Consider the following 27,934-nt stretch of genomic DNA (forward strand, 5'->3'; position numbering starts at 1 on the left):
CTGTATTTCTCGGGAGTTAATTCAGTTGTCGAATGCGGTTGTTACTCCCGTATTTTAGTGAATTATGTGTGTACAGAACACGATTATGGAGTAAATGTGAACTGCAAATTTATAAAAAAAAATATATATATATATATTTCTATACTCTTAATAAAAACATAAATACAAATATTAAAAAAATTAATATTTCTAAGACTGCAGTTCAATCAAATTACTGTATAAATGTACTCAGTTATGATGTTTAAACTACAGCTGACTGAATTATTATACCATTCTTGCTTAAATTCAAATTAGAAATATATATCCAATAAATATTTCCAATTTTATTAAAAACATACATAAAAATAAATAATAATATAATATTTTCCATTAAAAAAGCAGTTGTAATCCAATTACTACATGTGCACATTTACACTTGTATGTATATTACTTTGAACATGCATCGAAGACTGACACGGGAAAAGAAACTGTTCAAACTGTCATTATTTTAGTTTTCTTTGTGTACAAAAAGTGTTTTCTTAGCTTCATAAAATTACAGTTGAACCGCAGATGTCACAGGAACTATTTTAACAATGTCTTTACAACATGTCAGTTGTGTTGCTGTCAGGGTCAGAAAGCTGTCGGACTTCATCAAAATATCTTAATTTGTGTTCTGAAGATGAACGAAGGTCTTACGGGTTTGGAACAACATGAGGGTGGTAACAGGGGTGTAAGAAAATATTGATACACGTGTGTATCGTGATATTTTGTTTGGCGATACTGTATCGATTCTCAGAAATTGAATATTGATATTTAAAAAAAAATCACACAAGATTCATTACAGTTGCTTCGTTTTGAGCGTATATCCTGACCGCTAGATTGCAGTCTTCTTATCTCTGAACTTAAACAGTGACAGGAAATAGCATGGCACGCCACTAATGTTAGCGTTAATGGAGGACGAAAGAATAGTTCCTGCTTCCGCCTCGGTGTAAAGTGTGGCGTCATTTCGGCTTTTGAGGTAGCGTTCGCTCCAGGACGCTGCAAGCAGCGGAACCGCCACACGGCCGCCAACCATCTGTGCTGAGCTTATCGCGTCCCGCGAAAGGACCCCACAACAAAAAGGTTCTCAAAATGTCCAATATATGTATTATTTTATTGTTTTACAATTCATTTGTTTTCTTTAGGAATCCTGCAAGCACTTTATTTTTTTATTGATATTAAGCAGATCTAATTCTTAAGTTCAGATCAAAATGATCTGACATGGTTACAAATGTAAACTTAAATTGTAAAGCAGGGTCTAAAAAAATATATGGTCTGTTTATAAAAGCTTACATTTTATACATTTAATAACTAAAGAATCATGCAAGCACTTTATTTTTCCCCTTTACTCGTACTGCACAAAAAGTGATTCAGTAACATGAAACAGCTTTCCTAAAATGATGTCCTATTCATAAAATAAGAAATATCCCAATATATCGCCTTGTTTACGGTATCACAACATATCGTATCACAAACCCTGTATCGTGATACGTATCGTATAGCCAGATTCTTGGCAATACACAGCCCGAGTAATGAATGACAAAATTTTAATTTCTGTGTGAACTATGCCTAAAGCATGGAAATGATAAATTCAGTGAAGGAAATTGCTCTTTTATACCAAAAATAATATTGTCACACGATACGTTCCTTTTCATCCGCATTCATTTGACTTTATGACATCAATAAAGGAGTAATCTTTTAGGAGGTCTGTGCTGCGTGAATAAATGCTAATATTTGTGTGTGTGTGTGTGTGTTCCTGGCTGTAATCCACGCAGTCTGTTTGATCTGACAGGCATTTGAGCGGCCTCTGATTATTACAGATTTACACTTACTGTGTTGCTTATTTTGCAGTGGCGGCACTGAAAGCCTGTATTGATTCTCATCTTTGACCATCAATCCTGAACAACCGCCCAGTAAAGCAGGTGATTAACGTCTCAATTACCCAAACGTTCCCGTTTTGATGGCAGGTACATGATTAATGTGAGAATAAAAATACCACTGTGAAGTGATTTGGAAGAGCTCTCATAAAGAACGACAGAACAAACAAATTCATAATAATAAACTAATTCATAGATTTAAAATGCCTGTTTTACTGCCAAATTTTTGTGATAATTTACACAAACGTACACAGTTTGTATTCAAACCATGCCTTTCGTAAATACAATATACTAAATCTGTTTGAAAACCCAGTGAATTGCCTCAGTGTACATAGGGAACATGTCATAAAAATCGAATTATTCAATTCAGAAATATTATTTAACATCACTGAATCCATCTAAATGTATTTATACCAACAAAACATTTATTTTATCGATTAAATCAGGTAGAAACAGCATGTTGCTAAACTAATAAAATGACACTCAATCATAAAAATACACTGCACACACAAATATTGATTAACCTGATCAATTTTTCATTAGTCTGAACTGTTTTTATTAAAACTTCTCAATTTTAAATGAAATATCAGTTAATGTATAATCAATATTCCAATTGATTCTGGGAATTATGTCTGCGATGCTGCCATAGAAAAGGTGTATATCAAAAAGCAGCTTAATTAAGTTGCCGATCTCGTATGATGATTTAAAATGCCATTTCTATAGGCAGCTCATTAGGTATTGGAGCAGAGCAGTTGTCTTAATATTTCAAGTTCTTTGACTGCTATAAACCTAGACGTGGTGTTAAAAGTGTGTCTGGTTTGTGGCCAGCTCTCATGTCATACGGCTAAGCGGATCTGCACGCTGGGGGAGATGGGCCATGAAGAAATCTGTCAGAGGCTGATGTCTTTGGTTGACCCACTGAGCGAGGGACGGGGCGGTAAGTGTCGTGTTGAAGGTGTCCAGACACATTTGTCACAATGAAATAGGAGCTCGGCTCTTTTTCCTCCCTATTCCTTGTCTGCCTGCTCCCCTCTATAACTCAGAGACACATTAATGCTGATATGGAGCGATAAGCTACACTGGCGTGATGTGAAGAGAGAAGAGCGAATGTCTCTACGGACGCAGCATAGAAATACTGAAATTTGATGGACTAGTTAGTATTTATTAAGTTATTTGTAATGGTCAAAAAAAATTGTCATATGCTTTTACTAGTGCTCTTAGTGTATTAAAAATGAATTGGACTCAAATTAATTTCATGCAACTTACCAAATTTAATCTAAATAATAGCATGTTGTCAATATTTATCAGATTAGATTGTTTTAAAGACATTACTATGGCAGCCACGCAAATTACCAAAAAAAAAGCAATTTAGAAGTAAAAATATAGTTTAATTTATAGTAATAATAATAATAATAATAATAATAATAATAATAATAATAATAAATTAATTATAGCTCTTTTTAGATTTACTTTTTTCTACAAAAAGGCCCTTTAGAAGTCTAAATATTATTGTTTTATTTCTAATAATAATAATAATCATAATAATCATATTATTATTATATTATTATTGGACTCAAAACATAATATACTTCAAACATAATTCAAATACATTATGATGATCCTTGAAAAGTCAAATGTTGTTGTTTTTTATTTATTTATTTATTTTTACAAAAAGGCCCTTTATAAGTCAAAATATCATTGTTTTATTTATAGTAATAATAATAATAATAATTATTATTGTTATTATTACTTGTTTATTATTATTATTATTATTATTATTATTATTATTTGTGGACTCAAAACATAATATACTTCAAACATATCTCAGAAACATTATTGTGACCCTTTAGAAGTCAAAATATATATTTTTTATTTTATTTTATTTTATTTTACAAAACGCTCATTAGAAATCAAAATATCATTGTTTTATTTATAATAGTAATATTTTAAATTATTATTATTATAATTATTATTATTATTATTATTATTATTTGTGGACTCAAAACATAATATACTTCAAACATATCTCAAAAACATTATTGTGACCCTTTAAAAGTCTATATATATATATATTACAAAAAGACCCATTAGACATCCAAATGTCACTGTTTTATTTATAATTATATTTAAATTATTGTTATTATTATAATAAATTATTATTATTGTTATTATTATTATTATTATTATTATTATTTGTGGACTCAAAACATAATATACTTCAAACATATCTCAAAAACATTATTGTGACCCTTTAGAAGTCAATATATATATATATATATATATATATATATTACAAAAAGGCCCATTAGACATCAAAATGTCACTGTTTTATTTATAATAATAATAATGATATTTTAAATTATTATTATTAATAATTATTATTATTAATAATAATAATTATTATTAATAATAATATTATTATTATTTGTGGACTCAAAACATAATATACTTAACACATAATTCGAATACATTATTGTGACCCAAAATATTGTTTTATTATTATTATTATTTCTCTCTGGACAGTCTGTGGATTTAAAAAACCTACTTCACATTTAGGAGGTATTTCTCTGTAATTCAGCTCAAACTGCTTCCATTGAAGGAAAATATCTCAATCTGGAATATACGAGTCAGACATGACTAAATATGTTAATTTTAAGAAATATATAACCGTATTCAACTAAAGTGCTCATTTGACAGACCTATTTTTATCTGGTGCTTTTATCAGGCTATTTTTTTCAGTGGCCCCTCAAAGCCACAGCTCAATCTAAGTAAGCCGATCCTTAATCAAGACAAGATGATTCAGAATATCTCATACAGTCTGCCAATCGATACTATATCACTCCGTCAAGACATCAGGGGGGACCGTCTGTGGTGTCTTATCAGAGACTCCAACATCTTGTTACTGCGTGCCAAAAAAGCGCTGAAAAATCATTTGAGGAAGTGCAGTGATATGCCCCTACTATAACATGATCTATACCCTTGAACTACAAGTACACACACAAAACACACACACTCACAGACACGTACAACTGTCTTCTGTGAAATCATTTCCAAGGCACTAACAGCCTGTAATTCAGCTGCCAGTTCTGCAACTGTCACTTTGGGAAGTGTGAACTGAACAGATGGCATTTGGGCGTGAATGGTGCGTTTGGGAGCAGGGCGATTGTAACAGGAGGGTCTGGGGTTTAGCAGCCATCCATTACTTCGAACGAACTCATTTTCATTCAGCTCCACAAATCCTGGGCCAATATTACCTCTACTTACTCTAACAGCAGCTATAGTAGATCAAGTACTTGCACTATGACCTGGCTAAATATTGGTTTAAATTGCTGATCATTACCACACACACGCATTCAGTTTTGCATGTATGCATGCAGTATTCGGCATTCATAACCGACAAGGGTGACGAGCTGATTACGAGTTTTAAGACATAACCAATGCAGTGTCTCTGTCACAGTCTCCACATGTGACATTTGACACAGTTAGGACCCATCTGCTCGTAGGCCTGATTGTTATCTCATCATGTTAATGACCGCCAGTGTGAAAGAAGCAATGCATCTGTCCTACTTTTCATCCCCGTTCCATTAGCTGAAGTGTCCTAGAGGATAGAAGACAATCAGCAGGATAACTCCAGACCAGAATTACAAGCAGAAAACAGGTGCTATTAACCTACGTACATAAACATTTCTCTTCTCAAAGAGCTGCGTTTTAACATGCAGCCATTTGCTGTGATAAAATGACCAGAAGTTTGTGATTTCCGCCGACACTGAGCAGCCGTGGGCGTGTCCGGCGATGCGACAGAGTTGAGAAAAGTTGCACTTTATGCAAATGAGCCGCGACTGCCAATGGGAGCAAAGATATGGGAGCACATGTTGTCGAGTACAGGCAAGATGGAGAAGTTAACACTGCTATGAGAGATTTCTGCCCACATGCTGCTATATAATAGACAAATGATGTTTGGAAAGCCGCGTCAGAAATTGTCTGAATTTGGAGTGATGCATGCATTGACAGGCATTCAGTCATCTTGTTCATGATGTGATATATGACGCCCTGATGCAATCAGTTTATTTTTAGCAACAGTGAAAAAACACAACAACAACAACAAAATAACTCCTTGTTTTACCAGCATTAAAACTCTTTTGTGATAAGATTTTTAAAGTTATGACCACTAATCATATTCATTTTGAATTAGGAGCTCAGACTAAAAAAATATAGGAAACTTAAGCCACCAAAGCCAAAATATACAGTTGCGGTTAAGGAAATTGTTCCCCCCTTGGCAAATATGTGACCCTGGACCACAAAACCAGTCATAAGGGTAAATTTCTTGAAACTGAGACTTATACATCACCTGAAAGCTGAATAAATAAGCTTTTCCCCATTGATTTATGGTTTGTTAGACAGGACAATACTGGTCATACAACTATTTGAAAAACTGGAATTTGAGGGTGCAAAAAAATTAAATATTGAGAAAATCTACTTAGTAGAATTTATTCTACTTAGTGTCAGATATTTGCACCTCAGTATTGTAGTGCATTATAAAACAGTATGTAATAATGTGCTGAGTGTAAATTGTCTATTTTATTAAAATTATTAAATGAAAGCCACCTTGGGACAACCCTAATAAACACCGATAAACACCCGTGAAGCACTTTATTTTACACTTTTTTGATCATTTCCTTCATTGAAAATAAATGCCTTTCTGATCTGATATGTGATGTGAAAAGGGAGAAGAACGAGTTTGGCAAAAGGTGGATTCGAACTCGTGTCAATCGGGTCAAAAAGTCAATGAATTTTACCGCATTTTTATTTATGTCTTTTGTCATGTTGTCTAGTGCAACCACACACTGGTGGGCGGAGTTAGCGTGAGTAGCCTCTGCCAACAAGGCGGGCTATTTGAATTTACTGTAAATAGACACTCAGAAAATGTAATTGTTAAATAATTTATTCAGACTGTCTATTTAGACCAGTCCTCGCGCCCCACCGCTCTGCATATTTTGTATGTCTCTCTTAGTTAACGCACCTGATTCTAATAACCTGTGTTCCAACTGACATGGTCCCTACACAGTATTCATTGTTCCCTACTCTCTGAGCAGCGGAAATCCATTGAAGTTTGCTTCACTTTGGGACATTTACTCATGGACTGCAGTGTCTTCACACACAGACGAATCTTACTAGAGAAGTGTAAAGTGCGACATAAATGCATCTGTAAATAAATACAATTTAAATTAATGTCTTGCACGCTTTAATAACTGTTAAATGGAACATATATGCTCACTTCGCACTGGAATCATGCCGGAAGATCCGGTGATGTCCACTTCGCAGGGCACTTACGTTCCAATAGAACAAACGGCATTTGTGAAAAGAGATACATATAAAATATGCAGAGTGGTGGGGCACGAGGACTGGAATTGAAAAAATGCTGATTTACACTTGTTGGCAGAAGCTATTTACACTAACTCTGCCCACCAATGTGTGATTGCGCTAGACAACCTTGCAAAATAGGCTGTCAACAACAGGTCCAGTGGTGTAGGTAGTAAAGTGCTGGCAATGGCTTTTTGACGCGAACGACCTGAATGAGTTTTGCCAAACTCATTCTTCTCCCTTTTCACATCACATATCAGATCAGAAAGGCATCTATTTTCAATAAAATTAAGTAAATCAATTAAAAGTGTTAAATAACATGCCTCACAGGTATTTATCGGTTATCGGCATTTAATAATTTTAGTAAAATTAAACATTTAGACTCAAAAAACGTACCTGTGGGAACTTTTTCACAAGATGCGAAATACGTACCAATAACTACATATCACTGCAGTTTCCAACAGAAATAAACACGGCAAAACAGCAAGCAGTTTTAATCATTTTTATACACGGTAGTTATGATTACAGCTCCATATGATATGCTTTCCAGACATAACAAGCTTGCTCAGTAGCTCAGCTTGCATAGAACTGGACTTAGAATGCAGAATCTTTGGGTACAAATCCTGTGAAAAACATGACTCACAATGAAAGAGCTGAAAAATGAGAGATTGAAAAATAAAGCTAAACAGCATGTTTGTAATTGCATTTTTACGTCACATTCGCTGTTGTTCATACTATAGGGTAGGTTTAGGTGTAGTGCAGATGCTACGTTATTTTAAAACGTCATGGAGCATTAGAGTTATAGCGCTACTTAATGGACAATTCAAGTCAGAACTGCGGTGACAAGTACAAAACCGACATCACATAAAATGTACCATATGTACGAAAAAACGAACAATCTTTTAGCACCACTCAGTGGACATTTCACATCGAACATGTCACGAAGCGTACATGGCGGTACATATTTCGCGTCTTGCGAAAACATTCCCACTGGTATGTTTTTGTCATGAGATCAGGTTGCAATTTGTCTACACAGCATATTGCTAAGAAAATGCTGCTATTTTCATTTAGTGTAAATAGAATCCATTGCTATTTGTACTCAGTGTAAATAGCATGTCATTATTTGTACTTAGTACAAGTAGCCCCTTCTTGAATACGTACCGGCCACAATTACTGGTCCCCTTTTGTGCAATTCTTTTTGCAACCTCCATTTGCCAACATAACAGTTCTGAGTTTTCTCCTATAAAGCCTGATGAGTTTGAGAACACCTGATAAGAAACTAGAGACCATTGCTTCATGCAGAATATCATTCCAAATGCTGTGGTCCATGTTGGTGCTTCTTCTCTGCAGTTCACCCCACTCTTTTTCTATAGGGTTCAGGTCAGAGAACTAGATTTTGATGTTGATTTTAATGTTTGTTTTGGATCACTGTCCTAATGGAAGATCCAGCTATTGCCCATTATAAGATTTCTAGCAGAAACAGTAAGGTTTTGATTTTTTATCTGTTGGCATTTGAGAGAATCCATGATGCCATGTATCTGAACAAGATGCCCAGAACCTGAGGCAGATAAGGCCCACAACATAGAAAATCCATCTCACGTGTTATTTATTTATTTATTTTTTTTTAGTGTTTCATCTGACCACAGAATCCAGGCCCATTTGAAGCTCCAGTCGTGTCTGGCAACTGAATAAGCTGGAGTTTGTTTTTGGAAGAAAGCAGAAAACTTTTTCTCTTGAAACCCTCCCAAACAACTTGTGGTGATGTAGGAGCTGTTTGATATTTCTTGAGGTTTTTTGGCCTAACTCATTTCTGCAGTTCTTCAACTGTGAATCTTTTCAATGCTTTAGCTATTTTCTTACAGTCACCTTCTATGTTGTAAAGCGCAACAGTCTTTTGCTGCTCTTTTGTTTTATTTGTTGTGATGGATGATTAATGGAATTCGGCCTTTGTGTTCCCTCGTATTTACATTGCTGTGAAAGAGAAAGTCATGGCTGGACAATTTCATGCTCCTAATCACTCTGGTGTGCTGAAATATGTAAATGGGGAAATAGTTCAGAAATATTTTATTCATAAGAATTTCTAGGGGTGCTAATAATTGTGGGCAACATGGAGAAAAACATTTATTTAATCCCTTTTTAAATTGTTTTTCTACAATGAAAATGGTGGTGGTGGTGGTGGGGGTCACTTTATGAAATAATGTTTTTGGAAACATCAAACGGATAAACAATTTTTGGCCTCCTTGGGAAATATGAGCAAATAATTCTAAGAGAATAAATCAGCATTGTTTATCCTTTTGATGTTTCATTCAAAACAATGTACAAAAATCTAACCTTAAAGTAAAACAATTAAAAATGGGGGGAAAATCACGTTTGGAAATAAATGTTTTTGAAATTATGTCTTTGCGCAAGTAAATAATATAAACATACATACGTACGTAATGTTTATATACTTAAATACACTACCGGTCAAAAGTTTTTGAACAGTAAGATTTTAATGTTTTTTAAAACAGTTTCTTCTGCTCACCAAGCCTGCATTTATTTGATCCAAAGTACAGTAAAAACAGTAAAATTGTGAAATATTTTTACTATTTAAAATAACTGCTTTCTGTTTGAATTTATTTGGAAAATGTGATTATTTTTGTGATCAAAGCTAAATTTTCAGCATCATTACTCCAGTCTTCCAGTGTAACATGATCTTTCAGAAATCATTCTAATATGCTGATTTGCTGTTCAAGAAACATGTATAATTATTATTATTAATATTTAAAACAGTTGAGTACATTTTGTACATTTTTTCAGGATACTTTGATGAATAGAAAGATCTAAAGATTAGCATTTATCTGAAAAAAAAAACCTTGTAACATTATTTACTATACCATTAAAAAGCATTTTTTTGGGGGGTGGGGGATATAGAAAATAGAAATAGAAATCAGTACTTTTATTTATCATGGATGCTTTAAATTAATCAGAAGTGATGATAAAGACATTTATAATGTTACAGAATATCTGTATTTAGATAAATGCTGTTCTTACGAACTTTCTATTCATCAAAGAAACCTGAAAAAAATATACTCAGCTGTTTTTAACATAAAAATAATAATAGTAATAGAATATTAATATGATTTCTGAATGATAATGTGACTGGAGTAATGATGCTAAAAATTCAGCTTTGAAATCACAGGAATAAATTACATTTTGAAATACATTCAAATAGAAAACATAGTAAAAATATTTCAAAATTGTACTGTTTTTGCTGCACCGTAGATCAAATAAATAAAACAACAAATAAATAAAATAAACAAAAAAATATAAAAAATCCTACTGTTTCAAAATTTTTGACTGGTAGTGTACATGTAAAAATTATGACTTCTAAGAAAGACTGTTATTTTAAACATTCTATTAATCAAAAAATCCTGACAAAATATTAAGCGACAAACTGTTTCGCTTAAAGGAGAAGTCCACTTCCAGAACAACAATTCACAAATAATTTACAACTGAACGAATCACTCCCCAAGACGACTCGTTCTTGCCGAGTCACATTAAAGATTCGTTCAAAATGAACGAATCGCTCAAGAACGACCCATCACTAATTCGTAGCGTTATGGACGCACATCCCGGAGCCTGTGCTACACAAGCTTTTGTGCTTAAAAAGTATACAAATTTTTATTTTTCGAAAAAAATGACGATCGTTTCGCTAGATAAAACCCTTCTTCTTCAGCTGGGATCGTTTAGAGCCCTTTGAAGCTGCATTTAAACTTCATTTTGGAAGTTCAAAATCGGGGGCACCATATAAGTCCATTATATGGAGAAAAATCCTGAAATGTTTTCCTCAAAAACCTTTAATAGTGTTTCTAACCAAATCAAAATATTAGAATGATTTCTGAAGGATCATGTGACACTAAAGACTGGAGTAATGATGCTTACATTTCAAAATATATTCTAATAGAAAACAGATCTATTCATTTCTAATAACGCGTCACAATATTACAGTTTGTACTGTGCTTCTAATCAAATAAATGCTGGGTTTGTGGTTTGCACTAATGTGGCCATCTTCTTGGGCATTAAAAGCTTGCAGTATTTTAAATTCACTGCCTATAGTGGTAATCTCCCTTGTACACTCGTCAGCACAAACTGCTCTAAAAAGTGAATATTTGTGCATCGGGTCCTGCTGAGTTTGTTTGTCATGCTGCTCTAAATGCCTCCACAGAGCTTTTTAGTTTACTATCAGACTGTTATGGCTCTAGCGTAGCATCGATGCCGCTGGCAATACAAGCAGACAATGTTAGAGAGATGCCAGTGTCATTCATCTGGGCCGGACACGGAGGAGGACAGCGCCCGGCTGATTCACGGCTTAATTGAGTTGTCAGCTGTGGCGAGTTGAAAAAGAGACACACTCCTTAATGCTGTGGTGACTGTTGGGGATACTCCTGAATGCTCCTATCATTTTGGCTCAGCGCATTTTTCGTATTTCTCTTAGTTTCTCTCTCTGCTGTTTATTCACCCACTCCTTCTGTCTAAAAAATATGTTAATCTTCATTTCAGAACACAACAGAGACAGGAGTATTGTCCTTTGCTCACATGAATACTAAACAGAGAGCTGATTTTAAACAAACAAATAAATCCATGAGGACATTATAAGCCAATCCACTTGTAGGCTGAATATTGTGCACTAAAAAATTATTGACATATTTATTTTATGTCTGTAGGCTATTTGGCCGACTCAAAGTCTCCAACAGACAAGTGATTTTGCAAAGTTTTTGGCTTGTGATGAGAAATGATTAGGCTGATTATTGATTAGCTAGTTCTGATATTACAGTACCTAATTAGTATTCATGAGCCATAGAAGGCCTGTGCTTTTTTGGCATTGACACACAACATCAAGTCAGTTTTACATTTGCTCAGATATTTTGGTTATCAGATGTTAATTAATCGAGACGTAAGAACTGAAATACGAAAAGGTCAAAATCACTTATTTAATTAAAATAGATGATATGTACATTGTATAATATTGTAACATTTCTCTACATAAATTGAAATTTGGTCTCTTTTTGCTTAATTAACAAGTACAAATATGTAAATATACACTAACGTTCAAAAGAGATCAGAGAAGAAGTCTTTATGCTCATCAAAGTTGAAAAAATACAGAAAAACAGTAATATCATGAAATATTATTGCAATTTTAAATAATGGTTTATTATTTTAAAATACTTTAAAATGTAATTCATTTCTGTGATGCAAAGCTGAATTTTCAGCATATTAGTCACGTGATCCTTCAGAAATCATTGTAATATGCTGATTTATTATTAACGTTGGAAACAGTTTTTTGCTCCTTGATATTTTTTTTGGACATGTGATTTCAGGATTCTTTGATAAATAAAATGTAAAAAAAAAAAAAAAGAGAGAGAAAAGCATTTATTAAAAAAAAAAAATAATATACACTACTGTTCAAGTGTTTGAGGTCATTTATTTATTTATTTATTTAATAAAGAAATTATTATTTTTTTCTGCAAGAATGTGTTTAATTAATAAAAAGTGATGGTAAAGACTTTTTTTTTTTTTTAATTTTTATTCATCAAAGGATCCTGAAAAAAGTATCACATTTTACAAAAAATATATAATATAATATAATATAATATAATATAATATAATATAATATAATATAATATAATATAATATAATATAATATAATATAATATAATAATCAGTATATTAGAATGATTTCTGAAGGATCATGTGACACTAAAGACTGGAATAATGTATGATGAAAATTCAGCTTTGCATCACATGAATAAATTGTATTTTACAGTATATTAAAATAGAAAACTGTTATTTTAAATTTTAATAATATTTCACAAAATTACTTTTGTTTTCTGTATTTTTATCAAATACATACAGTCTTGATGAGCATAAGAAATCTTATCTTTAAAAAACAATAAAAATCCCAAACATTTGAATAGCAGTGTATATTTATATATTTACACTAGTGTATAAAATTGACACTACTGTTCAAATGTTTAAGGTCATTTATTTATTTATTTACTTATTTGTTTATTTACTTTTTAAATAATTTTTTTTTAATACAAAAATTAAATTAATACAAAGTGATGGGAAAGACTTATATTGTTAGAAAAGATTTCTATTTTGAATAAATGCTTTTTTTTTTTTTTTTTTTTTTACATTTTACTCAAAGAATCCTGAAAAAAGGATTTTTTTCCAAAACATTTTCCAAAAAATATATAATGTAATGTAATGTAATAAATAAAAAAAAAAAAAAAAAAAAAAACAAAAAACAAAAACAAAATATAAATCAGCATATTAGAATGATTTCTGAAGGATCATCTGACACTAAAGACTGGAATAAAGGATGATGAAAATTCAGCTTTGCATCACATGAATAAAAAAAAGTATATGAAAAAAAAAACAGTTATTTTAAATTGTAATAATATTTCACAAAATTACTGTTATTTCCATATTTTTTATCATATAAATAAAGCCTTGATGAGCATAAGAAATATCTTTAAAAAACATTCAAAATCTTTTGAACAGCAGTGTATATTTATATATTTACACTAGTGTATATGTCTCACCCCTGGACTATTTTTATAGTTTTTTTCCTCATGTGCCCATATAAGGTGTTCCGGTTCCTGTCCTTGTTATTGTCATTATTAGTAAATCACCTGCACCTGTCTGTCTATCATTAGCCAATCTTTATTTTTGCTTTCAGTTCATTAATACATTTTATAATGTTGTAATTTAACATTTTAAGTAAGATCTTTGTAAGACATTTCTTATGCACAACAAGACTGACTTCATTTGATTAAAAATACTGTAATATTGTAAAATATTTATACTAATTAAAATAACTGTTTTATCTTTTAATATACACTGCTCAAAAAAATAAAGGGAACACTAAAATAACACATCCTAGATCTGAATGAATGAAATATTCTTATTAAATACTTTGTTCTTTACATAGTTGAATGTGCTGACAACAAAATCACACAAAAATTATCAGTGAAAATCAAATTTATTAACCCATGTAGGTCTGGATTTGGAGTCACACTCAAAATTGAAGTGGAAAAACACACTACAGGCTGATCCAACTTTGATGTAATGTCCTTAAAACAAGTCAAAATGAGTCTCAGTAGTGTGTGTGGCCTCCACGTGCCTGTATGACCTCCCTACAACGCCTGGGCATGCTCCTGATGAGGTGGCGGATGGTCTCCTGAGGGATCTCCTCCCAGACCTGGACTAAAGCATCCGCCAGTTCCTGGACAGTCTGTGGTGCAACATGGGATTGGTGGATGGAGCGAGACATGATGTCCCAGATGTGCTCAGTTGGATTCAGGTCTGGGGAACGGGCGGGCCAGTCCATAGCATCAATGCCTTCGTCTTGCAGGAACTGCTGACACACTCCAGCCACATGAGGTCTAGCATTGTCTTGCATTAGGAGGAACCCAGGGCCAACCGCACCGGGATATGGTCTCACAAGGGGTCTGAGGATCTCATCTCGGTACCTAATGGCAGTCAGGCTACCTCTGGCGAGCACATGGAGGGCTGTGCGGCCCTCCAAAGAAATGCTACCCCACACCATTACTGACCCACTGCCAAACCGGTCATGCTGGAGGATGTTGCAGGCAGCAGAACGTTCTCCACGGCGTCTCCAGACTCTGTCACGTGCTCAGTGTGAACCTGCTTTCATCTGTGAAGAGCACAGGGCGCCAGTGGCGAATTTGCCAATCTTGGTGTTCTCTGGCAAATCTTAAACTTCCTGCACGGTGTTGGGCTGTAAGCACAACCCCCACCTGTGGACGTCGGGCCCTCATACCACCCTCATGGAATCTGTTTCTGACCGTTTGAGCAGACACATGCACATTTGTGGCCTGCTGGAGGTCATTTTGCAGCGCTCTGGCAGTGCTCCTCCTGTTCCTCCTTGCACAAAGGCGGAGGTAGCGGTCCTGCTGCTGGGTTGTTGCCCTCCTACGGCCTCCTCCACGTCTCCTGATGTACTGGCCTGTCTCCTGGTAGCGCCTCCATGCTCTGGACACTACGCTGACAGACACAGCAAACCTTCTTGCCACAGCTCCCATTGATGTGCCATCCTGGATGAGCTGCACTACCTGAGCCACTTGTGTGGGTTGTAGACTCCGTCTCATGCTACCACTAGAGTGAAAGCACCGCCAGCATTCAAAAGTGACCGAAACATCACCCAGAAAGCATAGGAAATGAGAAGTGGTCTGTGGTCACCACCTGCAGAACCACTCCTTTACTGGGGGTGTCTTGCTAATTGCCTATAATTTCCACCCGTTGTCTATTCCATTTGCACAACAGCATGTGAAATTGATTGTCAATCAGTGTTGCTTCCTAAGTGGGCAGTTTGATTTCACAGAAGTGTGACTGACTTAGAGTTACATTGTGTTGTTTAAGTGTTCCCTTTATTTTTTTGAGCAGTGTATTTTAAAGTGTAATTTATTCCTGTGTTTGGAAAGTATCATTACTCCAGTCTTTAGAGTCGATCCTTCAGAAATCATTCTAATATGCTGATTTTAAAAATGTTGTCTGTAAGATTTTTTTTTCCAAGAAAATTAATACTTGCATTAAAAGCAAACTGATAAAAAATGACAGTAAAAAAAAATATATCATGGTTTCCACATAAGTATGAAGCAGCACAACTAATAAATTTTATTCCTACAATTAAATGTATTTCTAATATTACAGGAATAACTTTACGTTTTACAGTATATTAAACTAGAAACACTGATTTTAAGTTGAAATAATATTTCACAATATTACTGTTTACTGTATTTTTGATCAAACATACAATAGCATTGGTTAGCATAAGAGAGTTCTTTCAAAAAAATATTACCAACCCTCAGCTTTTGCATGGTAGTGTACAGTATATACAAAAAACACCTATACATGTTCAAGTTCTATAGAATACATCAGAAATATTCTTGTAATGCAATACAACATAGGCAGACTACATAATGCATTGCCATCTCTAGTGCAGATGGAAGTATATAGATGTTTTGAAACAACAGAGAAATAAACATGTGAATTATACATCACGGCTAGAATGTGCTGTTAGTGATACAGGTTAATGCTGACTGTATTTGTCTCAAATCATTTCCACTGTCAAATCAGGGTTGTTGGCACCACCGCTATACACACTTCCCAGGTTTGTGTTCCTCAGGGTGAGGAAAACAAGCTTGTTTATACCTATGTGTTCCTAATAATCCATGATTGCCTGTGGCTTTTGGCTCCACTCTGACGTCCCCATTGACAATCTTGTTAAGAACATTTTTAAACGCCCCCCACTAATACGTGCTCAGTCTTTCATGTTACGCAAAGGGCCTCGAGGTTCTTGGGATGAAAAATGTCCTAGTCAGCATGCAAATCCACACTGAGATGACACCCTTATGAGGACAAACACAACTTCTTTGTGCTGACAGATAAGAGCTAACTTTCTTCTGACTGCTTTATGACGTTACATCTACGGCAACCATTTAAAAATCAACCGCTTTTTGGGATTGATCCGGTTCCAGTGCACTGTGTGTGACACTTCACATCAGTGTCAAAGACATGGTGTGTTTATATTTATAAGAATGGTTTTATGACGCAAATAGCTTTTAATGTATTTGACAGGAACCTTACAGATACTGCCTGCAAAGATGCACTTAACCTTGAAAGAAAACCTTGGGAAAAACTCAGGAGTAGGGGTAGAATTGATGTACTGTAGTGTAAATTGATATAAATTAAATGAGAAATCCTAACTTAAATCAGTCATTGTGTTCTATTATGTTTTTTTTTTCTATTAAATTATATTGTTGTGTTATATTTTTAATACATTTTTAAATTAATTTAAAATTAATTACCTTTTTTTATCTGATATTAATTAATCAAGATTGGAAAATCTTAATAAGGAAAAATTTGGAAATCGTATTCATAAAATCACTTATTTAATTAAAATAGGTGATTTTATACAGCATATAATACTGTAATGTAATATTTAATATATTAAATATTATTAAATATTTTTTTTTTTTTTATTAACAAGCACAATTGAATGTGACAATTTATTTGCCAAATATATAAATATATATAAACACTACTGTGTAAAAATTATGAATTAGGTTTTTAATACATCGCATTTAATACATTTTATAATATTCTATCAATGTTTGTCATTTAACATTTTAAAAGATTTTTAAATATTTTTTTAAGAAGTCTCTTATGCACACCAGAACTGACTTTATTTGATTAAAAATACAGTAAAAGCTGTAATGTGGTTAGGTATTTTTACAAAATATAAAAAGAAATTACACACTACTGTAAATATATAAATATATATTTATATATTTGGCAAATAAATGGTTGCATTCGCTTGTGCTTGTTAATTAGGCAAAAAGAGACCAAATTTTAGTTTATGTACAGAAATTTTTACAATATTATAAAATGTATAAAATCACTTATTTTAATTAAATAAGTGATTTTTATAAATTTCACCTTTACATATTTCAGTTCTTGCATCTTGATTAATTAATATCTGATAACAAAAATAATAATTAATTGAAATTAATAATAAAAAAACGTATTACAAATCTAATACTACAAAATGAATACTTATTTTTACTATTTATAATAACAATAATGATTTTAAAAATTCATCAAAGAATCCTGAAAAAAAAAATGTATCATGGTTTCCACAAAAAATATGAAGCAGCACAAACTGAACTCTTCAACTTTATTCCTCCAAATAAATTATATTATCAAATGTAATTCATTCCTGTAAAGTCAGGAATAAATTACATTTGATAATATAATAAAATAAAACAGTGATTTAAAATTGCAATAATATTTCGCAATGTTAATGTTTTTTTTTTATTTTTTTATTAAATATACAGTTTGCAACATTGGTAAGCATAAGAGAGAAATAATTATTCATTTTGTAGTATTACATTTTTAATTTTTAAAAAATTAAAATAAAAAATAAAATTTTAAGTCTCTAATACACACCAAGGCTGGCTTGATTTGATTAAATATACAATAAAAACACTAATATTGTGAAATAATTTTATATTTTCAGCATAATTTGTCCAGTCTTCAGTGTCACATGATCTCTCTCACAAATCATTCTAATATGCTGATTTGTTGCTCAAAAGCTTTCTTGTTATTATCAATGTTGAAAACATTTTTTTTCATGGTTCTTTGATAAACAGAAAGCTCAAAAGAACAGAATTGATTTGCTTTTTCTTATATAAGTCTGTCACCTTTAATCACTTTAATGTATTCCTGCTGAATAAAAGAATTAATCTTTTGTAAAAATTCTTACCCCAAGCTTTTGAACAATGGCATGTTAAACCACACATTCAAAAAAAAAAACCTAAACTGTGCAAGAAAAGTGTAGGATTTCTAGCAGAAAACTGTGAAATGATCCCAATATCAGATCTCTGTCAAAACACAATATTTCCTAGGAGGTTTTGTCATTGTGCCATTATTAGACTTGTATTGGCCTCATAATAACATCAGAGGGGGAAAGGGTGTTTGGTATGCTGGTGTGATGATGTTACATGGATTACTGTTGCAGTTATGAGTCACTGTGTCCCACTAAAGGTGTGTTGAGACGAGCATTTAAATCACCTTCGAGACAACCAGTGTCTGTGACCTTGCTGTTTCTCACTCCTACACACGCCGTTCGGCTTCCTCTACGAGGAAAAGAGGCTACACATAAACATGCAAATATAAACTCAAGACAGGATGTCAGCAGAGATGAAGACCGAACAAGAAAGAGAGAGTGCAAACTGCCTGTGATGACTAATTCAGATCTACATTTCCTTTTAACTGGCAAATCTTTCAATTAATATGCCTTCCTCAGCGCTCAAAGAAATCTCTTGGAAGTGAAACTGGGATTTCTTCGCTGTATGAACCCGTGTTCGCTTTGAAATGGGCAGATCTGTCTACTCACTTTGAAGCCCACAGTCTAAGAAGAATCACATTCGCCAGTAGTCATGGGATGGAGGAAGCAGGTGGAGAGGGCAAAGTGTGACCCGTAATCTTATCCTCATGCTCAGAATACAAATGCGAACCCAACAATGAGAAAGAGAAGAGAACATTGAAATATAGAAAACAGATGGATGCTTTCATACCTGCCAGAATATGCTGTCTATAGTACTTCCTAAGAAGCCCTCTCTGGTTTCAGAAGAAACAAGTTTAGGTCCCAGTATTGTCATGAATTCATCAAAGTCCACCTGTCCATCACCTGCATCAGGAAGAGAACATTTGAGTTAGAATTTTGAGAATTAAAAAAAAAAAACAAACAAATCTTCAGTAAGTTCAAGTAAATGCATGACACTGCATATACAGTGCCTTGCGAAAGTATTCATACCCCTTAATTTTTTACTTTCTTCCCCACATCAGTCTACACTCCATGCACCATAATGGCAAAGCAAAAAACTGCTGTTTTTTTCTTTGAAAATGTATTAAAAACAAAAAAAATGATTCCATTGCATAAGTATTCATACCATATCTGGGGCAGTTGAAATTTAACTCAGGAGCATTCATATTGCTTGTAGAGGTTACTACACAAGTTAACCTGTGGCAAATTCAATTGAATGGTTATGATTTGGAAACGCACACACCTCTCAATAAAAGGCCTAACAGCTGAAAATGCATTTTAGAGCAAAAACCAAGCCCTGAAGTAAAAAGAAACTGCCCGTAGAGCTCAGAAAAAGAAATGCAAGCATGTAGTCTCCGTTACCCTTAACGGAAGAAGACTGAAACAACCACGGCTCTTCCTAGAGCTGGCCTCCTGGCCAATCTGAGCAATTGATGGAGAAGGACCTTGGTTAGACTGGTGACCAAGAAGCTGATGGTCACTCTAGTCAAGCTCCATGATCATATATGCAGATGGGAGAAACTTACAGAAGGACAAACATCACTGCAACACTCCACCAATCTGGGCTTTATGGTGTGGCAAGACTCAATCCTCTCCTCAGTGAAGACACACGAAAACGTGCTTGAAATTTGCAAAAAAGCAACTAAAGGACTCTTAGACTCTGAGAAACAAGATTCTTGATCTGATGAACCTCAATTCCAAGCATCATGTTTGGAGGAAACCAGGCACTGCTTATCACTTGCAGAGTATCATCCCAAAAGTAAGTTGTGCCTCATGCTGTGGGGCTATTTTTCAGTGGCAGGGACTGAGGGACTCGTTAGAGTAGAAGAAAAGCCCAATGCACCAAAATATTTAGATAGCCATAATGAAAACCCAGCAGAGCATTCAAAATCTCAAACTGGGCAGAAGGTTCACCTTCCAGCAGGGCAATGACCCTTAGCACACAGCAAGAGTGGCTTATAAATAATTCTATGAATGTCCTTGAGTGGCCCAGCCAGAGCCTGGGCTTGAACCCAATCACACATTTTTGGAGAAACCTTCTGAGGAGAAGAATGGCAGATAATTGCCAAATATTGATGTGCAAGTCTTGTCACATCATACCCAAAAAGACTTGAGGCTGTAAAGATGATTCAACTAAGTACTAAGTTAGGGGTATGAATATTTAAGCAATGTACTTATTTAGTTTTTTAGTTTTTAATAAGTTAATGAAGCTGTGACAATTCTGTTTTTGCTTTGTCACTATGGTGCATGAAGTATAGATTGGTGTGGGGAAAAAGCAGTTACTTTAAAGCAACATAACAAAATGTGAAAAAATTGAGAGGGAAATAAATATTTAATTGTGTTTTCTCATTATTTTTACACTTGGATTACTTTTGCTGTCATCTAATACTCACTTAAAGGGGACATGAAAATCTGACTTTTTCCATGTTTGGGTGCTATAATCGAGTCTCCAGTGCAACTCAGAAAGCATGTATAAGGACAACCCATTTACTTTGTTTCGATAAGCCTTTCTCTGCAAGCATGTGAAAAAACGAGCCACTCAGATTTCGCTCCCCCTGTGATGTAGACAGGGCAACTTATTATAATATTACTGCCTGTTAATCTGCACGTTTCCATCTATGGCACCGCCAAGCAACAAAAGTGTACCAATTCTAACGCCATGGCAAAAGTTCAAGCAAAGCTTGCTAACTTTTTTTTGTCTTTGGCTGCACAGATGAGCACAGAACACTATTTAGGGTCTCAGGCAACGTGCATGAAAAATAATAATTACATATATTTGAACTGGTTGAAATTGTGTTACTTTGCACAGCAGTTTCCATTGCTAGTCGTTACTTTTTACATTCCATCTGATGAGAACAGCTGATTAAAGTTCAGTTAAACAATAGAATGGAACAGAATAGAATTTTTAATTGCCCTTCAGGGATCAGTAATCTACTCTACCTAAGTCAGGAACTATTATAATTTAATAGAATCTGCAACGCTTTGCTGATTGCTTCGTTATGCAGTTTTTTTCCTGGTGCGTTTCAGCTAAATTAAACCTTTCAGGGTCTTTGAACTAAGTAATAGGCTACAGATCTGATATATTCAAAACTGACTTGATCTAACCATTACATCTGAAACTGACAATGACATTTTTCTTTTCACATTTCATTCGACATCAGTTTCCAGTGTGGTTTGATAGAATAAAGCCAATATCATGGACCAGACATCACCAAATTAAAATTCAGATCACTTTGCAGCTGCTATTACCTTTACTACTTTTAATAATAAAAAAGTTTTCATAAATAATTTAAAGTTAAACTGAATCTAATTATGTCCTAAGGTGCATGCTCCAGACCTTACACTTGCAAGTCTTTTTTAAAAATATTGAAAATATTATGGCATGTGAACAAAGGTGAGCATGCATAACAGCTATCAGTCTTTCTCTTTCAATCTCTTTAAAAAAAAAAAAAGGAAATTACTGGTCTGGGATGTATGAAAGGCAACACCAGCAGAGAGCGGCAGTGGAACTTAAAGTGATAAGTCAGAGCGAGCTGTTATCACGCTAATGCTCCCACTGTGCTGCAAAACCTTGTCTCCGCTCTACTGCTGAATCTTAAAATATTTATTACTGAAATACAGTAAAGAGGCGCATTCGTATCTGCAGCACATCTTTTTGATTAAGAGTCAAAAGCTTGAGATGTAGCCCAAATAGTCATTTATAAAAGTTTTTGAGGTAAAATATATTTTGAAATTACATTTTGTTTGACTGTATCTTAGAATAGATGGGATAGTTACTCCAAAAATGAAAATTATATTACTCACACTCATGTTGTTCCAAACCCGTAAGACCGTCGTTCATCTTCAGAACACAAATTAAGATATTTTTGATGAAATCCAAGAGCTTTCTGACCCTGCATAGGCAGCAATGCAACTGACACGTTCAAGGTCCAAAAAGGTAGTAAGGACATTGTTAAAATAGTCCATCTGACATCAGTGCTTCAAGCTTAATTTTATAAAGCTACAATAATACTTTTTGTGTGCAAAGAAAACAAAAATAACATAAAAACAAAGGTCTTAGGGGTTTGGAATGGCATGAGGGTGAGTAAGACCCCTCCTAGACCCATAATGTGAGTTTTATTCAATACTTGTAACTGCCCTGCTTGCACAAAATGTGCAGATCAAGAACAGCTACAACCTTCAGGGCAGTTTGATGAGCGAAATCAATGCATGTTCCCAAGCCATTCAGTCAACAGTGACCTGACCTTGAGCGACCCTTAAAGCTGGACAGACACACACAGAGTAAGATGCAGGTTTCTCAGAATTCACCTCGTTCGCTGGTGTATTTACAGCCCCCCAGTGCTGGATAAATTGTTCATTTCTATGATCGCTGTAGCGTGAACTGGTCAGAATATCATATATCTGTCCAAAGCAAGGACTGGAAGGGGTTTGTGACAGATTGTAAAGCTGTTTTCACAGATGACCAGAAGACAGACGTTTCTTTTGTTTGTGTGGAAGGTGCTACCTCAGAATGAACTGGAGAATAAGAAAGATGTGGAAAGAGACTGACTCACCATCCATGTCCAGTCTCTGCATGATAATAGCCAGCTCCACCTCACTGGGCATGTACCCCAGAGAGCGCATGGCCATACCCAGCTCCTGCTTTGAGATAAATCCGTTCCCATCCCTATCTAGAACACGGAACGCCTCTCGGATCTCTGCAGAAAAAGAAAGGAGACAAAATAGGTATGCAGAACAGTCAGTAAACATAACTCAATTGACATTCATAATTCAAGTGAAATGTGCATGTCATCTGTAAGCGTTTGTATTATATAACGCTTGCTTTTCTCAGCAGAAACACCGTGTGCTATCACACAAACAGCAGAAATACTAAATGCAGCTCATTCTGTTTTTAAAGCCGTGTATTTAGTGTGCTGAACGTTTATCCACCATTTCAAAGGGCATCAGTGCCGGTTTTTCAGTTCAGCTCGGGTTAAGCAACCCACACCAAGTCGCAAGCGCCAACGACAGAAATAACACACGTATCTCGTATCTTTTCTGAGGTGTGTTACACTTTTTTGCTGTCTTAAAGACCCACCAAGGTGTTATTCTGGGATAAAGATGCAAAGGTGCTGTGCGCCTTGTAATATGCTGAACTGAGCGCTTCCTGCATTTCACAAAGCCTGAATGTTTGTTGCATTCCTTTAAATAAAATATCTGTAACCATCATGTTCTGTTTGGCATTGGAAAAGTCTCAATGGCCTTTTATTATAAGCTCATAACATGCTTAACGCAACTACCACGTTCAAGGCCAAGTAAAGTTGAAATAGTCCATGTGACATCAGTGTTCAGCCATAATTTTATCAAGCTATGGAGTACTTTTGGTGCACAAAGAAAACAAAAATAACAACTTTCTCGGCCTTTAATGTGATAGTTGTGTCTATGCGGGGTCAGAAAGCTCTCAGATTTCATCAAAAGTATCTTAATTTGTGTTCTGAAGATGAACGAAGGTCTTACGGGTTTGGAACAACATGAAGGTAAGTAACTATTGATAGAATTTTAATTTTTGGGTGAACTACCCCTTTTAACTTGAAGTGTCGGGTTCATACTTTAGATACTTGAAGACTTTTCTTAATCTTGTGAAAACTGATTATAAACAAAATGTAATAATATACTTTAAATAGGCACCCTGAATTTTTTTAAATATGTTTAATGTTTAAAAATAAAATAAAATAAAATAAAAAGACATTACTACAATAAGGGTGTGTACACCCTTGTATTTCAGTTCTCTTGTTGGTTTTGGTCCAGACCAAAAAATAAAATGAGACATTAAGTCCTGATTTACCCAGCATTCACATTGTCATTTATAACACAGAAGCTAAAGATACAAAATAAAAGGCATAAGAATAAGTTCACAACCTAATTTGACCGCTTTTATGATGTACATTCGAGGTCAAAAGTTTACATACACCTTGCAGAATCTGCAAAATGTTAATTGTGCCAAAATAACAGGGATCATACAAAATGCATGCTATTGTTTTATTTAGTACTGACCTGAAAACGATATTTCACATAAAAGATGTTTACATATAGTCCAAGAGAAAATAATAGTTGAATTTATAAAAATTACCACATTCAAAAGTTTACATATGCATGATTCTTGCTATTGTGTTTTTGTTCAGTGATAGTTGTTCATGAGTCCCTTGTTTGTCCTGAACAGTCAAACTGCCTGCTGAACTTCAGAAAAATCCTTCAGGTCCCACAAATTTTTTGGCTTTCCAGCATTTTTGTGTATTTGAGCCCTTTCCAACAATGACTGTATGATTTTGAGATCCATCTTTTCACACTGAGGACAACTGAGGGCTCATATGTAACTATTACAGAAACTTCAAACACTCACTGATGCTTCAGAAGGAAACACAATGCATTAAGAGCCGGGGGTGAAAACTTTTGAACAGAATGAAGATGTGTACATTCAGAAGCTACAGAATATACTTACATGTTTTGCTGAAGACAAAATAAGTGATCTTCAAAATAAAAAAAAATTCACCCCCGGCTCTTAAAGCATTGTGTCTTGGTCCACTTGTTAGGTGCACACCAAGGTTCGGATGGCAGCGTTCACACTTATTCAAATTAACTGCACTAATAGAGCAATCACACCAGAATTAATTTTAATTGAAATATAGCAATGACCTTTTTGAAAGTACATAATAAATAGTATATAAAGAAAAATAAAGCATTGGGTGGCTTTGGGACCCCAAGCATAAAAGAACAAAAAGTCAATCTCATTAGAACATGTGGGTTAATTCCTCTGCCATTAGCAAAACTCAATCCTCTCCATGTGCCCCGAGGCTCTTAATGACTTAATGATTTATTGAGTTAATATTTTAGCTTCTTTTTATGCCTTACATGTGACTTTTTACCAGATTTAGACAAATGTCCAAGACTTATTACAGACGACTAGATTTCATTCAATATGAGTTAATTGAATTGATAAGTTGATCCAGTCAGTGGTTCATTATTTAACACAAAAATCCTTTTTATCTCCCTCAAGAGCTTTTTTCTTTCGGAAAAGACAGACCTCGTCTGAACTGCTACTGTCACTTTTTACCCCTGATTTCATGAATATGCAAACTGTAGAACCTCCCACCGTGGCCAGCCCTCGGTTCCTGGTGTGTCAAAACAATCATTTTCAAAGGAGGTGCTGCAAGCTTTAATTCCATCTGAGAGTTCCACAGTTCAAACATCTTTTCAAATCAACCACTGTATTCACAACACCCTCTGACCCACCAGTCAGACCATCGATTTTCTTCTTGTGTGCCCTAAGGTACTGCCTTAACACATGACCGACAACACATTCCGGATGAGGGAAGTGAGATTTCGAGTTGCAATGGACTGTAGTGGGGCAGCGACTGTAAAGGGGTTTATAATGTTTATCACACTGGAGGCATAAGTGGATAAACCCTGAGGTTTGTTTGGTTGCTTTTATTACCACATATACAACTGAATGACCAGAGCTGGGTAGATTACTTACAAATATGTAGTCCACTACTGATTTTAAATTACATGACAAAAATTGCAGTTAGTAACATAATCCATTGTTGATTACTTTTGACCTAACTCAAAGGTTTATCTCTTTGATTTAAATAGGATAATATTGTACCAAGTACCATATTGACATAAAAATACAAAGAGTAAGAAAGTATATTCCATTTGTTGTTATTAACATGAAGTGCAAATAAACATTGCTTTATGTCATGGTTGTCCAATCATGTCACCATCAGAAAACCAATGAATATGCAAATGTGATACTTAATTATTAAAATATTTATTTAAAAATCTCAGGGGTACTTCAAGTAAATATATTAAGTGGACGAAGATCAGTTGACAAAAAAGATTAATTTGTGTTAATTTGTGCATGTTAACGTGTTTGAACAACAAAAGCCTTCCAAAGAATCCACAGAGTGATAAATCAGATAAAAATCAATGTGTTCATCAGTAGATGTAATGTTGAAACACTTTTTAAGCCTGAAATGATTTTTGTAAATCAGTGGTCACATGCTGTGTCACCAACTGAATAATGACAGATCTTTGTGTGAATGTCCACAAAATGTGAAGACTTTCTGAATGTACAGTTGAAGTCAAAGATCAAACACTCACTGATGTTCCTCGAGGAAACAATGCATTAAGAGCTGGGGGGGGGGTGAAAACTTTTGGAATTTGAAGATCAGGGTAAATTTAACTTATTTTGTCTTCTGGGAAACATGTACGTATATTTTGTAGCTTCTGCAGGGCAGTACAAAATGAAAAAAAAAAAAAAAGATTTTTAGGCAAAATAAGAAAAATGTACACATCTTCATTCTGTTCAAAAGTTTTCACCCCCCCAGCTCTTAATCTGAAGCATCAGTGAGTGTTTGAACCTTCTGTAATAGTTGCATATGAGTCCCTCAGTTGTCCTCAGTGTGAAAAGATAGATCTCAAAATTATACAGTCATTGTTGGAAAGGATTCAAATACACAAAAATGCTGAAAAACTAAATAATTTGTGGTACCTGAAGGAATTTTCTGAAGAACAGCAGGCAGTTTAACTGTTCAGGACAAACAAGAGACTCATGAACTCATGTAGTCCGATTACGAGTATTTCAAAATGTAATTTAATGTAATTACAAGTACTTCATTTTTGGAGTCTGATTACATAATCCAGATTACAAGTAATAAATTACTACCCAATTCTGTAAATGGCCATGTGACCATCTGCATTTTCATTTCTGGGGCAAACTATAATTAACTAAAATTACATGCATTTACACTGACAAATAGCAGCCATCCAAACAAATCACACACACACACACACATTCTCACTCACCGCCAAGCTCTTCTGTGGAGATGTTGGCGAGCTGTTCTTCACTGGTTTCGGAGAGAGAGGTGCTCAGGTAGTTGTCTGTGTAGAGCAGCCCTGCTCTCACATGGTGAAAAGGCATCTTCACCCTTCAAAGGAACAACAAACAACTGAGATGAATCGATGAACATGCAACCACTGTGCCTGCAGCCTCACCGAAGCCTCCAAAAGTGAGTAATGATCTCATGTCTGTTGCTGAAAGAAAGTGACTAGACCTAGAAAGAAGGATGGAGCACAAGGCAAACAGTGTCTTCAGCGTACAATACACCGCTGTGTGAAGGGTGCATACATTTACAACTGTGAGTGTCTTCAATCAGGTACGTTTTGTAAGGATGTCGTTCAAATACAAAAACGCCCACATGTAAACGCACAGATAACAAATCCACAGCGGGATATACGACATACA

At 34.5% G+C, this 27,934-nt stretch overlaps 1 protein-coding gene across 2 annotated transcripts in view; it reads right to left on the reverse strand.

Annotated features, from left to right (window-relative positions):
• caln2 (calneuron 2) overlaps positions 1-27,934 on the reverse strand; it is a 49,613-nt gene that overhangs the window by 12,115 nt on the left and 9,564 nt on the right. For both annotated transcript variants that reach the window (XM_051093941.1, XM_051093940.1), the window contains exons 2-4: positions 27,496-27,617; positions 23,205-23,348; positions 19,403-19,515 (exon numbers count right to left, since the gene is read on the reverse strand). In XM_051093941.1, the coding sequence (XP_050949898.1) occupies positions 19,403-19,515; positions 23,205-23,348; positions 27,496-27,610 (372 nt within the window). In that variant the 5' untranslated portion in view covers positions 27,611-27,617. The remainder of the gene's footprint in view (positions 1-19,402; positions 19,516-23,204; positions 23,349-27,495; positions 27,618-27,934) is intronic.

The sequence above is a fragment of the Labeo rohita genome, chromosome 21 (assembly GCF_022985175.1).
Source record: "Labeo rohita strain BAU-BD-2019 chromosome 21, IGBB_LRoh.1.0, whole genome shotgun sequence".
NCBI classification, from domain to species: Eukaryota; Metazoa; Chordata; class Actinopteri; order Cypriniformes; family Cyprinidae; genus Labeo; species Labeo rohita.